We start from the raw sequence: 17,077 nt of genomic DNA, 5'->3' as shown, positions 1-17,077 counted from the left end.
CACAGCTTTGCGCATGCGCCGTGTCAAGTGGGATGAAGATGAAGGAACGCCTAGCGAAACGGAGCGGCGAAAGACTGCCTTTGCAATTCGACTGAGCAAGTTCCACTTGGCCAGCTGTAGCTATCGCGTCACTTCATGTTCAACCAGAGGTAAACCACCGCAAACTTTTTAACGTTTGGTTCGATGCTTGACATGTGCACAGTACTAAATATAAATACGAATTTTCTTTCCTTCCAGGATAAGAAAATAACCAGGTACGTAGTACGAATCCAGGTCCCGTTTGACTGACTTTAAATCTTTTCTCATTGGGAATTAAGACACGTATGTGGGATAAACGAGAACGGGACACCTTATTTAGAACTTGGCTACTGACATACGGCGAGATAAACTCTAAAACTCATTAATCATTTGAGGAAAATATTTCAAAAGGGCCCCAATTCAGGCCTAAGACATCGCGTTCATTGCATCACGCTCTTCTGCCTCCAACTGTTTACCTACCACTTTGGCACCTCCACAAAAATAGCACAGAAGGAACACGACAGACGAAAAGGGAACAAGCGCTAACTCGGAACTGGGTTTTGTTGCTGAAAGGCGCAATATATACAAGTCACTTTGAAAAAAAAAAACAGGCAGCCTCCCCTCCGCCTCCTCGGAAGCGCAAGTCAAAGGAAAAAAAAAGAAGGAATTGTAAGCAGCACGTACAGTCGCGGGCAAAAAATATTAGCACAGATCACTGGCGATCAGAATTGTGGAATCTCACCACGCGGCGCTGCGGTTCGCAGACCTGCCTATCGGGCCGTTTCCATTCTTGCCGCACAGGGGGGGGGGGGGGGGGGGGGCGTTAGGAATTAAGCTTTATCAAGCGTGCTATCGCCTTAGCGCCGAAGTGCCTACCCTACGTGACTCTGCAGGCAGCATTTATTTTGGCTCGGTTATCATCAGCAAAGATGTATTCTTTTCTATTACTGTCTTTTTATGTCCGTGATGGTTTGTCAAAAGAAACTCGGGGGAGAATAGATGACAGCGCTGCTTTTAGCCAGTATTACACAAGCTCGACAAACAGATAGACTATTTTTTTCAATGCAACTAATCCACATAATATTGACATTAGCACTATCCCATCAGTTCAAGAAAAGAAGTAAGGAGGATAGCCAGCTGGCTGTCGGTATGCGAAAACAAACACGTCATTGCACTAGTGGCGTGCATAGGCCCCACCCACTCTCACAACACTTTGAAGGCGCTCAGGCAAGGATTCAAACAGGCTCCTTGCAAGGCCAGGAAGAGCCTGGAGCCTGCTCCATTCCTCTTGAACCGCCGCCCAAAGAATATCTGGCGATGACTCGTGCAGCTGCCTTTTCGCTAGTCGCTTTTTCATTAGCCCCCATATATTTTTAATGATATTAAATTCTGCTCTCTTGGGAGGCCATGGTAGCTCCTGGATGCAGAGCTCTTCAAGCAGTTGCCGCGCCCGCCTGAGAAAAAAAAAGAAAACAATTACACGCTGCAAGCAAGCATTCGTTTCGTGTTTGCATGAAAGTAAGAACAGTGAAAAATACGCTAGGGAACATTGAATAAAGCAAGCGGAACGATTCTGTCAGTTTTGTATCGCTTTTAGTGTAGTATGACATCACATGGAAACAAATGTTCCTTGCGAAAATGTGACTGTTTGCTTTATAGTGCATTGCCAAAACAGGGGGAAGAGGTGCTTATAGGGACAAGAAACGTTTATTATTTCAGTGAAATCGAAATGAAGGCTTTTATGCTGGCGGTATGTTCACTTTTGCTGATCGTCTTGTCTGCCTTGCTATATGCGCGTTGCTGCCAGATATGACCTGCTTATCAGCGTAGCTTTGTTTCGCTCTTGACTCTACTCAGTTTTAGTTCACACTTGTGATGGAAATGCAATTCGTTTTGCAGACACTATCTCGGCGTGACATAACCTGAGCTAAAACGTTGTCATACCTGCATGTGTGGATAGGACTTCTGTCGTGCTGAAAGAGGAAGCACCCATCAGGGAACGGGCCGTCCAAAACAAAAGGGAGAAGGTCATTTTGAATAATAGCTTCGTTGGAAGCAGCAGTCAGCGTTCCCTCGACCTTTATCAGTGGCCCGAGCCCTTGGTGCGTAATGCAACCCCACACGTTAATGGAGTGACGTCCGCTGGATGCGACGGCCTTCGAGAACTGTGGGTCATACCTGCAAAAAATAAATACGATTATGCAATTTGTCTGAGAAAAGCTGAGCACTAATTGGCCAAAACCTCTCGTTAGTATGAAGTAAAAGATTGAATTTTCTAATAACATAAGCATAGTCAATCATGACTCTTAAGTGTTAAAGATTAGAATGCTACACCTTAAGGGCACCAAGATAAACTTTTAGCGATAAAACCGTATAAAAAATAACAGCAGCATACAATGCATTTCACTTGAGAAGGAGCACTAACCGTAGTCACTGGCCAGATCAATGTCTCGCCCTCGACTAACAGATAAAAAAGGATTGTTGTGCACCTACCGCGCGCCAACCGGCCTCCAGACGCGCCGCTGCTGGTCCCACTTCGTGGAGAAAGTCGATTAATCTGAGAATATGACTAGCCCCCAATCTTCTGCAGTCCAAGTGAGGTGACTTGTGGCAAAGTCGAGACGGAGTCGTTGGTAATGTGCACTGAGAAGTGGCCTCCGACAAGCGACGCGACTATAGAGTCCGGCTGACCGAAGGCGTCTCCTAATCGTCCACAAAGAGACTCCCTGGAGGCCCAGTTCCTGCTGTATCTCGGCAGCGGTAATATGAGGGCTGCGGAAGACGGCGTCAATGGTCAGCCGATCTTGCTCCTCAGTTAGGGCTCTCGGACGTCCGCTACGCTCCGCGTCGCCAGTCCTCTCTTCTTCTAGGAAGGCACGCACAATGCGGGTCACAGTCCCTACTGCGCACCCTACTTCGGCAGCAATGCTTCTCCGGGACCTGCCTTCCTGAACTAATGTCAGGATTTCCGCTCATGTAGCGAGGTTGACGCGCGGCATGTCTTTTTTCCTTCTGGCGAGATTCTTAGGGCGTGGGTCTAATTTATAACACCTGTTATCGCCCATCGCGAACAGGCTGAGCGATATCACCGTTTTTCTTCGCTTGGCCTATCGCTTAGGCAACATCCAATAAACCATCCTATTTCAGGCAATTGTTTCCTCTTCTTTCACAGTCATCCTTCAGCAGCGCGGCTGAGGCTGCTCGCAAAAATAACTGCAAAACAAGCAAAAAAAAACAAAAAATTATCCTAATCTTCACCATTCGCCTGCGAAAGCAAGGCTGTATAAAGAAAAAGAGAGGGCGTGGCAGAAAAATATATCTTGCTGGGACGTCACACTCCGCGAACCCCCCCTAACACTGTAGAATGGGAACGGCCCAGCACTCTCCTTATCAGCCTCTTCGTAACCCGCAGCGCCACGCGTTGTCATTACGGTGCTCCGTTGTTCCGTCCTGTGTGATAATCTTTTTTACCCGCGACTGTACCACTGATTCCTAGGTAAGAATCAATTCAGCAAAAAAAAGGCCAGTTATCGAAAAGAATAGCAATTTAATGCGGAGACTAAAAAAATCAATTTCACAGTCTGCCATGTAACAGAGGGCTCGCTGACACAGATTTAGATATTTCCATATCCTGTATGCCTCCATAGTCTCACATATGTCTCCGTGATGTCCCTTTGACTTGGGCTTCCAAAGAGAGAGAGGGGGGCTGCTTGTTTTAGGTTTTTCAAACTGACTTGTATAAATTGCGTGTTTCAGCAATAAACTCCAGTTTCGAGTTAGACATTTCCATATCCTGTATGCCTCCATAGTCTCACATATGTCTCCGTGATGTCCCTTTGACTTGGGCTTCCAAAGAGAGGGAGGGGGGCTGCTTGTTTTAGGTTTTTCAAACTGACTTGTATAAATTGCGTGTTTCAGCAATAAACTCCAGTTTCGAGTTAGCGCTCGTCTGCGTCTTTCTCTTTCCGTCCCTATGTTCCTTTCACACTATTTTTTCATCATGAACGTTACCCAACTCGCTCAACTTCTGGGTTTGCTTAATTTCATTCATAATGAGGCTCATCATGTCAACTTGCAAACTTGAAACAGGTTATTTTACTGCGGGAACATGCTTGAAAGTCCTACAGGGCGTGTAAAATTACCTTGCAGATCATACGACCTTGAGATCAAATTGAGTTACTCAGAGAAGAGAGATGAAGCATACCTTGCTATAGCGGCTGAAGGTAAGTATTTTCTACTTCTTGTTGAAGTGATTCGCGATCCGCTGGTGTCCAAAGAAGATTCAGCCATTTATTTACGGGCTGGCCACGGTGGCGTCAATTTCTGGACTCACACGAATCAGCCCTTCATAAGGGTAGTGCACGACACAGGCCGGAACACACTAGATCCGGTACTGTTCCCCGACAAATGTTGGCTATTTCGACAAATTACGTGGACTGAAGAGTTGGTTCTGCCTGCAAGCTTCACAAAAGCGTATGTATTTTGTCGCGATGTAGCCAGTATTAGTCCGGCCACAGCGCTGATGGCAATCGCGCTTTCGCAATTCTAAAAACTAATATGGACATTAGTTACAGTGGGCTACACGTCTCTCAATAATTAAGAGCCTAACAATGATAGTTAAAAGTTCATTACTCAATTCAATACTAGTTAACCAGCCTGTTAGTTAGCCCGTCTTGGCTGTATTCTCATGTACTACAACGTTGAAAATGCTATGCCGAAAAAAGCGCTGTTTTAGCTCAAAAAGCCGATATTTTTTAAATTGTTTAAAGTCTTAGGTGAAAGACCCTGCATATACGAAAAGCAAGAGTGTGATCGCACAAAAGTCTGAATTACCGCGAGAGGTTTGTGGTAGTGACAACACGGCTCTGTCGATTACGGCGCCAGGCAAGGCCAGCACCGGTTTTTCTGGGACATGGGGCATTTAGCACTAGAGCTTTAAAATTGCTTTCATGAACAACTTCCCCGAAGCAAAATACGCCTGTCCAGTACTTTTCTGTTAAATACTGCATTAGACTACCTTTGAATCAAATAGCTTCCCTACGCTAGGTAACGCAGTCGTCGCGTAGGCCGGAGAATGACCTTCAACCTTAACACATTAGCTGTGTATGACAATATGTGGCACAGTTATGGTGTCGAACCGTTGACCCATGACCGTTGACTTTGACATTGGGTGACATTTGGGTTGACCTTAAGAACATCCGACGGGGTGATGTGAAGCCACGTGATGACATCCGATGGAGGTGTCGTAAGACCATGTGATACCACGTCATAGCCACGTGGTTGTGTGGTTATATATAGAACGGCTGTCGCGAGCGTGTAGCGGAGCTGCCTTGGACGAGCCTCAACGCTCAGCAAGCGTGCTTCCTTTTCACTGAATTCCAGGGTTAGCCAAGTAAAGCCACTGCCAATTTTTTTTTTTTTTTCTGTTAAGGATCCACGAATACCTCTTTCTCAGCTTTTTTCGTCTAGTCTCAATTCGGTTGGGCTGCTGTCTTTGGTATTAGATGGAAAAGAAAACGTTTTCTAGCGTCTTTGCATCCCACAAATGTTTTTGCGTAAGCGCTCTTTAATAACCCCGTTTGTATCGTCTGTTAGGGACCATATTTGTGTAGTGCAACAGCGCAACGGCACGAAGCCAAAGGAAGAGAAGGGACGAGACACAGCGCTGAGACGCAGCTCTTCCTTTGGCCAATGGAAGAGAAGGGACGAGACACAGCGCTGAGACGCAGCTCTTGCCTTGGCCAAAGGAAGAGAGGGGACGAGACACAGTGCTGAGACGCCGCGCTTCCTTTGGCCAAGTGAAGAGAAGGGACGAGACACAGCGCTGAGACGCCGCTCTTCCTTTGGCCAAAGGAAGAGAAGGGACGAGACACAGCGCTGAGACGCCGCGCTTCCTTTGGCCAAAGGAAGAGAAGGGACGAGACACAGCGCTGAGACGCTGCTCTTCCTTTGGCCAAAGGAAGAGAAGGGACGAGACACAGTGCTGAGACGCCGCTCTTCCTTTGGCCAAAGGAAGAGAAGGGACGAGACACAGTGCTGAGACGCCGCTCTTCCTTTGGCCAAAGGAAGAGAAGGGACGAGACACAGCGCTGAGACGCCGCTCTTCCTTTGGCCAAAGGAAGAGAAGGGACGAGACACAGCGCTGAGACGCCGCTCTTTCTTTGGCCAAAGAAAGAGAAGGGACGAGACACAGTGCTGAGACGCCGCTCTTCCTTTGGCCAAAGGAAGAGAAGGGACGAGACACAGCGCTGAGACGCAGCTCTTCCTTTGGCCAAAGGAAGAGACGGGACGAGACACAGTGCTGAGACGCCGCGCTTCCTTTGGCCAAAGGAAGAGAAGGGACGAGACACAGCGCTGAGACGCCGCTCTTCTTTTGGCCAAAGGAAGAGAAGGGACGAGACACAGTGCTGAGACGCAGCTCTTCCTTTGGCCAAAGGAAGAGAAAGGACGAGACACAGTGCTGAGACGCCGCGCTTCCTTTGGCCAAAGGAAGAGAAGGGACGAGACACAGTGCTGAGACGCCGCTCTTCCTTTGGCCAAAGGAAGAGAAGGGACGAGACACAGCGCTGAGACGCCGCTCTTCTTTTGGCCAAAGGAAGAGAAGGGACGAGACACAGCGCTGAGACGCAGCTCTTTCTTTGGCCAAAGGAAGAGAAGAGACGAGACACAGCGCTGAGACGCAGCTCTTCCTTTGGCCAAAGGAAGAGAAGTGACGAGACACAGCGCTGAGACGCAGCTCTTCCTTTGGCCTCTGCCGTTGCGCTGTTGCAATACAGACAATAGGCAGTTTTAGCTGTGCGTACGCAACGGCTTAGCGTACGCAAGGAGTTTGCGGGGACGGTAGTGTGCATGCGCCGAACGCAAGCGTAAGCCTTGCGTACGCTAGCCAGCGGACTTTGCTTTGCGGCGCTTGCGTGGCTTGCGTACGCTAACTTTGACAAGATGGCGGCGCCTGCTCGCCCGCTTCGGAATAAATACCATGTCGCCGCTGGATTCTCCGACGCAATAGCTCGCTCAAATGGTAGCGGTTCGCTTTTATTTCGCCTACTCTTGCTCACACGTAGCGGTATAAACGATAACTAGCCGGTTTTTCAGATAATTTGGCCATTTTCAAGCTCCTAGGCCTAACTAAATTCAGCGTGTTTTCCTCGTAGCAACGACACCTGGCGTAGCAGTTTTCCAGCTTTTAGCCAGTTCTTACATTTTCGTCAGTTTGCATAGTTTTTCTTCATAGAACAAAAAAAGACTCCAAATGCACTCACACTAGTTATCAGTAATCACGGATTAAATTTTCTTCGAGTGTTGATGTGGTTTGACGTCTTGTCACTAGATGGCGCCACGTGCGCCTGAGGGCCGCTATGGCTAGGCCAGCTAAAACTATACTTCGGAGCGGACAGCGTAACGCACGCAGCGCCATAGCGCTTTGCTTACGCAAGCACTTGCGTACGCACAGCTAAAACTGTCGAATGTCTGACCAACGTGCCCACCAGTTCATGTTACGCAGTGGCCATAGGTTGCATGAGTTATAAAAATGAAAACTGATCTGCTTCAATTCGTGCTCACTGCGAGTGATCTTTAGATGGTACCCTCTCCGTTGAGCATCAGTATGAAAGCAGCTGGTGTCATTTCTGAAACGATATTTTTTTATTATTGTAATCTGCATGAACATATTCGAGTACCATGCATATACTTAGCATAGCGAGTCTCCACTGCTGCTCTTGGTGGCATAAGGTTGGCACCGATATAAAGAGCTAGAACACTACTTCTCGGGGTACAACTTCCGATATCGATGTGCATGAAACATTGACCTTCAATTCCTCACAAGGTCAAACTCAATTTAAGTGCGTGGTTGTATGACTCAAGCTATGGTAGTATGACCACGTGATATGGTAGTATGACCACGAGAGGAACAGCATTCAAGGCGGAACTGACGCAAACCATCCTGCGTTACAGCCAAGCAAGCCACCGGAGGACAACTGTATACCATCCCGGTACCACTGGGTACCTAACCTTGACTTTGACCTTGGTATTTACTATGAAAAAGTAGTTACCATGGTTAACAGAGCTTTCGCTCGTATAACTAGGTTTAAGCCATGTTGAGCCCCAGCCATTTTTTTACAGGTGGTGGAAAGCGGCCACCAGATTGTAAGCCAATGTACTCCATCTTGTACGCTAGCGAAAACTGTATTCTAATCGGCGATGAATACCCGAGACCAGAGGGTAAGTTACTCTGTCGATCCTTTAATGTCGATCAATGGAAGATTTTGAATAGTTTCAAGTGCTCGTCGTCCGCGTCGTGGACAGTGTAGTGAAAATCGCAAGACAAACTTACTATGATTACATCATTGATTATCAGGGTAATCTTGCCGTTTTAACTCGCCTAATATTGAGCACTCTTTCTTGGAACCGTTGTAATTTTTTTTTCCTAGAGCATGAGCCTAACAAGGACAGAAAGAAAAAGCAACTTAAGAAAGACAGATTTACACAGTTCATGACGGTAACACGACATCGGGTTTGTCTGCCAAAAGAGAGGATAAGAAGATATAGGTGTAGTAAGTTAGGTTAGAGTACAATCTATTTAGTACACGGCGCTGATGTGTGAAAAAAGACAGGAAAGATAAAAAAGGAATGAATATCATGAATGGGCAGCGGGGAATGAAACTGAAAAATTCACGTGGATACCTAATTCTGTTATACCAGGTGTTTCAGCGAAGGTGAACCGGAAGTTTATAAACAGGCTTTTTAAGGTATGCAGGCGGATTTTACGGCTCGATAATACCTGCTTTGGAGGACATTAAAAAGCAGGCGGAAAAATTGACCAACGTAGCCACTGTCATAGTTAGGCGACGGGTTGAAATTGGGGATTTCTAGCCGGTCGTAAGCAATAGCCATATCAGTTTTTAGAATCTAGAAAACAGAATAACCCTTGCGCTGTGGCCCAACAACGTCTGCTAATATCGTGCCAAAATACGTGCGCTTTCGCAAATCATGGAGGTAAATCAACCCCTCCAGTGCACGTAACTAGTCGAAATAGCCAAATTTTTCCAAGCTACGGCGTCAACGGTAATCGCGTTTTCGAAATTCTAAATACTGAGATGGCTGTTACTAACAACCGGCTACAGGTCTCTAGTCGCAACGAGTAGCCCAACTGTTACAGTTAAAAAGTTAATTATCAAAATTTAGTCAAGGGGCGAACTAGTTATCTTTATTTATATGCTTCCTGATGTCCGCCAACGCAGCTATTATTGTGGCGCAAAAGCCGCTTTCATAGCTGAAAAAGCGAACCCGGATTTTTTAAAAAATTTGTTCACCTTCACTGAAACACCCTGCATGTTGGCAGTGCGATGCCATTAGAAGCTGCCGGTGCCTTTAAAGGAAATGACGTCGCCTCCCGTCATGCGGTGACTTCATTAGAGCCAATAGAAATGCTCCCGTCGGGTGACGACACATCCTTCCATCTAAGGGGTGAATTTTAAGACAACGACGCATTCTGGCCCCAAGGGGCCTCTGATACTACGCGTTAAAAGGCGAAATTTTACGAGAATGTAGAACAGCGCCTTCTGAAGCAGGCCCATTTATCCGTAACTCCTCGCAGTGCTCTGGCTTTGGGTTTTGGTACGCGTCAAACAGGAGATTGAATTTCATTAGTGGAAGAGGTAACAACGCTCTTTAGTTTTTTTCTGTTCAAACGTGACGGCGTGTAGATTGTTTTATCGAATATGTGTTATCTTGTAACCTCAGGTATAGTGATGCTTGTGAGAAAAAAAATGGCTGATTTGAATGGTCCCATACAATCTGTGGCGTACTGTTTGAATTGGTACTTCCGTGCAATTGGGAGAAAATAATTTACGCAGTATTTAAATCTATTTGGATAGGCTAGTTAAATGCGTTTGTAGCTGTGCGAGATGATGTCGGTGGGACACTCTATACCAGAATCACTCCCGGGGGCATTCTTCTGGGTTTCCACACGTACGAATTTCATGAAAAGAGAAAGGCTCTTCCGGTAAATACTCGAAGCAGTGAAAAAAAAAAATTCTTAAAACGCTGCATTTGCTTCTACAGAAATGCATTGTCGCCTCTTGTGCTTCTCTTTGTTTTTGCTATTCCAAATCTTCTGGCTGCTGCCGTAGGAGCGCATGCACTCTGCGAGGGTTACTTTTCCTGTTTGCCTTGTACTTTTCATTTTCACCACCCTGTGCTTCCAAAGTGACCTGGATATTAAGGTAACCTGTCCTTCTCCCCATATTCAGCAGACAAGGGAATGGAAAGAGGTGCTCGTTATGACACACATGAAGGAAGCGAATATTATAAGGGGACTCTCGCACAGCCTCTGCCCTCCCCATTCGACCACTTTCATACGTGGCACTCACGGTAATACAGAGCGTACTACGTCCGCCAATATGGGCGAGGATGGCGCAGGTGAACGCTATCAAGGTTCGGTTGCACTACACATAAAGACCCCCGAAAGCTGAAGATTGGTCAGCCCTCGCAGTAGCTCAGTTGGTTGAGCACCGGACGCGAAATTCGGAGGTCTCGGGTTTAGCTCCCAATGGCGGCATGTGGTTGTTTTTTTCTCCTACTTTTATTAACCTCTCATTGAAGAATACCGCAAAATAAAAAAAAACATACATCCCTATGCTCCTTGGTTTTAGCGATGTATCTCATCCCTACATTGTCATTCATGCAGTGTTGCTATGGGTAGTCAGTTATACAATGTCTACTTGTAGAGATATCGTTACTATTTACTGCTATCAAAGTCAATTCCGGTCTGGATTGTTATCTAGTGAGCTGTGCGGTGCATAGATCAGAGTAGGTCGGATAAGATCTAGCTACAAACTCCGCAATTTATATCTGCAATAGAAATGTAATAATGAGCCTCTGCAGATCGAAAAGCGTCTGTGCCGTGTGGTGGAGAAACTGTTCGCTGTAATAAGCCACGCCGTAACGAATATGCGACTGTAGGCGTGGGCATGACTTTCATGAAATAAAACAAATCAGGTTCGAGCCAATTCATGAAAACTTCCAGACCTTTACTTAGATTGGAGTTTAAAGCAAGAAAAGCAAACATAATGAAAAAGAAAGAAAACACATTGCGCACAATTTTACTGATTGTTTACCCTGGCAATACCAACTAGCCTGGCTTTTCTATAAGGAATTTTTAAGTCAGGCTCGACTAACATTTTCCGGTACTGTCGTGATGCCTGTGGGTTTCCAAATCACCATATATCGTCATTCTTCAAGAACGCATGCGCTGAACTCGTGCCCTCATCGCATTTCCTAAGGTCTTTCGGTCGAAGCGTTCACAGTCCTATGAGACAGCCAGGAGCCTTCAGTCAGCAGCCAAATGTACTACTAGCTGAGCCTATGTTTTTTTAAGAAACCTCTCGAAAGCATCCCGGGTGGCCTCGTATGATTAATAGACACAGAACTGAGTACAGGCAATACAGTTAACCTACGCGCGGCAGCAGTCGAACTTACGGTGAATGCTAGGATGTAGGGGCAAAAAAAAAAAACGTTTGAGGTGCCTGCTGGCACCCGCAATGAAGGAATGCGAAAGGATTGACGCCTCCTCGTTTATCTTTGCCACGCCTTGCCTCTCTTTGCTTCACTCGTCGCCTCTTTTTGCTTCACTTGACCCTTCTCCTGACATCTACTCGATTAAGCACTGATATAACTTCATTCTACTTCCCAATTACCACAATTAATTTTCTTGCTTAATCAAGTTCCATCCATTGCCCACTTTGAGTTTTCAAATCTGGCGCCACACGTTGTTCTGGCTCCGCTCACGTTTCGGACATTTTTTTGTTCTTACTAATCTCGACATAAATATTTCTTGCGCAGCATCCTCACATCATCTTCTTTCGATTACTACCATTTGTTTCACGTTACCTCTTTTAAGTACCTCACAACTGCTGCGGACACATTTTGCGGACACGACCTTCTAGACATAGCCTAGTAATCCTTTCGCATTAAAACAGCCGATGTGCATTATTCTCCTTTGCAGAGCAAACGAATTGCACATTATGGACTACACTCAGCCGCATGGAAAACCTTCATTGGTCCTGCGAATACATGTTCGAACTGTACTGCGTACAGCCGAATCTTACAGTGAGCAGGATCACTGATTGCTGGTCATTATAAGAATGCGGTTTTTAAATGATTACGACAATAATAAAGATTAACAACGAAATTGTCGTCCAAAATTCATCGCACAATGTGTTCTACGCAAGGCTCCATAACGTACACGTCACAAGAATGGTGCACGAGCGCAAAATTATTGAAGCGGTGCGGAGACAGGAAGCCCTCTCCTTTGGAGCCATTTAGCGCCCGAAACGGGTGCGCTACCGAATAAAAGCATGGCATTAATATACTGAAACGATGGTATATAACAACATTTAAAAAGTCTCCAGCAAGCGGTATCACAGCCAACTAGAAAGAAAACACGCGCAGGTATAAAAGCAGTAGAGTGAAGGAACGGCTGATGAAGTCACCAGGAGGTCACCAAGGACCAAGGAATGAGGCACTTCGGTTTCGAAGTATTTCTGGCCATACACATTTTTAAGATGAAATAGGATCTTGAAACCACAGGCTCACGTTGTCGGCGTATCAAAGCAGCTTTCTTTAGGCTGTGCTGTTCAGTAAGGAACAACACGTCTTTGTATTCGTCTTCATACTGCAGCGCTGTGAGGTATCACAGGGAGATAAGTAAAATCAATTCGCTTCTTAAATGCCAGCTTTACGGTATCCCAAAACAGCATTGCGTCTTTGCAAATGATGAAATAATGCTCAATTATTTCTAGCACAACACCCAATATACAAAAATTCCATCTTTCTGGCGCCATGTATTAACGGGCAATACGTTGGTGTGTCGCAAACGCCATATATTTTCGTGACCACGCCAGCGGAAGTTTTTATGTACTTGTGAAAGTACTTCATGTTGACGCCCGTCAAGGTGCACAATGCAATACATTCAGACCGCTGGAGGATAGAAATGAAGTCTTTTGTACGACCGTTCGCTCGACACCTAAAAGAACTGAGTGAAAAAACGTCAAAGAAAGAAATGTACCGAAATTCGCAATTCATAAGCCACCAAAAACACAGTCTATGAAATTAGAAAATGCAATGAGGGTCCCCAAAATTAGAAATAGATTCACCAGCAAGAACGTGTAAAATAAGAGTTCTGGAGTGCATGCATTGGAAGAACACGAAACGCGGAATAATGGTCTATGGTACACGGGGTTTAACGTCCTAACGCAATTCAGGCTATGAGGGGCGCCGTAGAGAAGGGCTCCAGAAATTTCGACCATCTGGGGTTCTTCAACGTGCACTGAGAACGCACAGAACACGGGCCTCAAGCCTTTCGCCTCCATGGAAATTCGACCGCCGCGGCCGTGATCGAACCCGCGTCTTTCGGGTCAGCAGCCGAGCACCATAACCACTGAGCCACCGCGGCGGCTAAACGCAAAATAATTTGTAGCACAAAAATATAGACTAAAGCAAGCGTACAAGCGCTAACAAGCCACCGCGTCGCCCAATCTCGAGATACCATTAATATTAAACTTCTGAGATAATCGCGGTTGTTATCAATGTCAGTGGCCGTCCGGGTCTAGTACCCTTCACCAATGACGCGTGACCTGCTTTCCAGCTTTTCAAACAGGAGAAAATGATTCTTTAGCACTCTGCGTGCTCGCCGCACATTTCCACAAATGGCGGTGAATCTCTTGAGAGCTCACATCTTCCTTGCAGAAAAACCAAGTCGACCAGCACTGCCCTTGCCAGTAGTATCCATGCTGTCCACTCAGTGACCGACGTTCATTGGAAGCCTCAGAATCTGAGCTGTCTCGTGCTGCCATGTTGTCGTGGGCCAGTCCCCACTACTAGTGTCAGCCGCAGCCAGTGATACAGAGTACTACCGAGATTAAATAAAGAAGCCGACACAGCTTGGAAGGCGTTGGAAACGAGCGTTAGCTGTTTGGTTTACTAGAATTGATATCATCATCATCATCATCAGCCTTACTACACCCACTGCAGGGCAAATGGCTCTCCCATGTCTCTTCAATTAACCATGTCCTTTGCCAGCTGCATCCACCCTTCGCCTGCAAACTCCTTAATTCATCCGCCCACCTAACCTTCTGCCGGCCCCTGCTGCGCTTACTTTCTCTTGGAATCAACTACGTTATCCTTAGAGACCAGCGGTTATCCTGCCTTCACATTACATGCCCTGCCCAAGCGCATTTCTTCCTCGCGATTTCGACTAGGATGTCATTAACCCGCGTTTGTTCTCTCACCTACTCTGCCCGCTTCCGGCATCAACGTTACACTTATCATTTTTCTTTCCGTGGCTAGCGCTGCGTTAACTTAAGCTGAACTCTTTTTGTTAGCCTCCAAGTTTCTGCCCCGCAGGTGAGTGCCGGTAAGGTACAGCTGTTGTACACTTTTCTCTTGAGGGAAATTGGTAAACTGCCATTTATAATCTGAGAGACCCTGCCATATGCGCTCCTCTCCACTCTTATCCTTCTAGTTATTGCCCTAGTTAGGCCCTAGTTAGTTATTGCTCTAGTTACACCAAGCGTTCTGCTCTGCCTGTCTAACTCATTGATCATGATTTACAGTTCACCTCCTGAGTGACTCAGCAAGGCAATGTCTTCAGCGAATCGCAAGATTTTTTAGGTATGAGATTAAAGTGAGGTACACCAATGGATACGCGAATTTGGTATCATGTATTTATAGGTGACATCACCAATCTATCGCCAATTCGATATATCAGTGACGTCACCAATCAACCACCAATTGGGATGCTATATCGATTAACTACTGGGGGCGCCACCTTGAATTCGTCGGACTTAGAAGAAAATTTCACGCCGAAGGAATGTGGTAGCAGACCCCAAGAAAGCGGAAATCGCGAAACGTGATGAGTAAGAGCTAACGCTCTTAAAATCTCAATCGATATAAATTCTTGTGTAAAATTGTCAGCGGCGTAGTGGCATGTGGTCGCGGTGACAGAAGACTATGGACGTACCACAGGTGGAGCATAGTTCTCTGAACGTAGCACGTATGCGAGAGGCAAAACACCCCAAACGTGCCGCCGGTCTAACGTAAGACGAATGCAGTCGGGTCGCTCATCGCAAAATGCAGATCGGGACAGGATGCTCAAGTACGTCTGCCAAAACATTTCTGAAACCAATAAAGGAATCTGAACTCGCCTCTTTAACGCGGGAACTCGGTGTATACGTTGAAGGCATTCTTAGAAACTTAAAATTATTGCCCTGTGCCACCGGTTTTCTTAATTTAAGTCGGAATAAACGTGAAGGCTCCCGCCTTTTTTTAACTCAACGCTCAAGGTAGGAGGAGTCAAAAGACTCGTGGAGTGCCATTCTGCCAGTCCCGTGGCGGCTTTGCTTTCGCTTCTATATTTTTTTTAGGTTTCCGTGAATAAATAGTTTCAGTCGAAATATGACGATCAGAACATTGTGCGTTGCCTTGAAACGAGTTGTTCCACTATGAACAAAACCATCTAGGCTCTCACTTGTGTTTTCATTGCCCTTTATCTAGGCCTGTTTTCTTTAGCGCGTGAGAAATGAGACGGTCGCACAAACAACTTTGAGATCGCAAGCTGCCCTTTAATAAATGTCATGCTGGCTGCAGATCCAACCCCATACGAAACACAGCGGCTTGTCTTTCGATGGAAATCATTAAAAGAACAATGCAAGTTGGAGACCATAAAAAAGCAGCGCAAAACAAATTGAAGTGGCATTTGTGAAGCTTTGTCATCACAATGCACTGAACTCTCTTATGAATCCAGCTGAGCCTTGGAAGCCGCTGTTATTCTCTTCTCGTGTCATAACATTTCTCCCTCCACAAGTCCAAGAAAGCAGCCCGCAGAGTAATCATTGGCCGACCTTTCTTTGCAACTAAGCCTCTTTGAATTTATGCTCTCACCGGAATGTGTTATCCTAGTCATTTGCTCATTGAGGGTGCGGTGCAGTGGTATGACGCGTTTATAGCTGAGAAATACGAACACTCCGGAAATTCTTCCCTTCGCGTTATGATTTGGACGTTAGCGGCTGCTGACTCATCTGCGGGCCGCTTTTGCAGCAGGATACGGCTCAAAACTAATTCCGAATTTAGGTTTTGACCTTTCGCCAGGTTTTTATGGAGGAAAAACGCTAAGGCACCCGTGTGCTGTGCGATGTCAGTGCACGTTAAAGATCCCCAGGTGGTCGAAATTATTCCGGAGCCCTCCACTACGGCATCTCTCTCTTCCCTTCTTCTTTCACTCCCTCCTTAACCCTTCCCTTACGGCGCGGTTGAGGTGTCCAACGATATATGAGACGGATACTGCGCCATTTCCTTTCCCCCCAAAACCAATTATTATTATTATTACTTTTGCCAGGTGCTCGAAATTATTCCGGAGCCCTCCACTACGGCATCTCTTCCTTCCTTTCTTCTTTCATTCCCTCCTTTATCCATTTCCTTGCGGCGCGGTTCAGGTGTCCAACGATATATGAGACAGACACTGCGCCATTTTCTTTCCTCCAAAACCAATTATTATTATTATTATTAGTATTAGTATTATTTGCAGTAAGAAACTTTCCTGCCCTCCGAATAATTGATAACAAGACATTTCCCTGCATAAGACAAGATGTTACAATTCGGCGTTAGCTACGTCGGCCTCAGACCCTAACACAGTTGGTTGAAACTAAAGGTAACGTAAATAGCTGTGGCAAATATGTTACACAGCGCCGCTGACAACGCGCAGGTGCTGGCCTATCACTGCTTTTCTTCCTGAGTAAACAAAAACTGCATCTCCATGGCCCCACCCATTTTTTCATCGACTAGTGTCATACGTCGTTAAATTTCACGGCGGGGCAGATCTCGTGAGTATATACCGCCACAGATGGGCATCCGAAGGCCTCTAACATCTCCTAAACCTGATCCCACAAAGGCTCAACCATGAGAACACACAGAACGCTGATTTTGTTTTATTACTATTGCACTGAAGCTCCTTGCAGCTTGAGAGTGGTCTTACCGAAAATGTGCGCTGCCAGTATACTGAGCC

General features: G+C 46.1%; 1 protein-coding gene across 1 annotated transcript in view; it reads left to right on the top strand.

The window, feature by feature from the left end:
- The window catches only part of LOC144101536 (uncharacterized), a 43,025-nt gene extending 30,827 nt beyond the window's left edge, over positions 1–12,198 (top strand). The window contains exons 6-9 of the mRNA XM_077634702.1: positions 238–254; positions 4,168–4,241; positions 8,140–8,238; positions 12,023–12,198. Coding sequence (XP_077490828.1) covers positions 238–254; positions 4,168–4,241; positions 8,140–8,238; positions 12,023–12,159 — 327 coding nt within the window. The 3' untranslated portion in view covers positions 12,160–12,198. The remainder of the gene's footprint in view (positions 1–237; positions 255–4,167; positions 4,242–8,139; positions 8,239–12,022) is intronic.
- Positions 12,199–17,077: the final 4,879 nt, after the last annotated feature.

Source organism: Amblyomma americanum, chromosome 8 (genome assembly GCF_052857255.1).
Source record: "Amblyomma americanum isolate KBUSLIRL-KWMA chromosome 8, ASM5285725v1, whole genome shotgun sequence".
Classification (NCBI taxonomy): domain Eukaryota; kingdom Metazoa; phylum Arthropoda; class Arachnida; order Ixodida; family Ixodidae; genus Amblyomma; species Amblyomma americanum.
The sequence above is the reverse complement of the archived record's forward strand: the minus strand, read 5'-3'. Positions and strand labels throughout refer to the sequence as shown.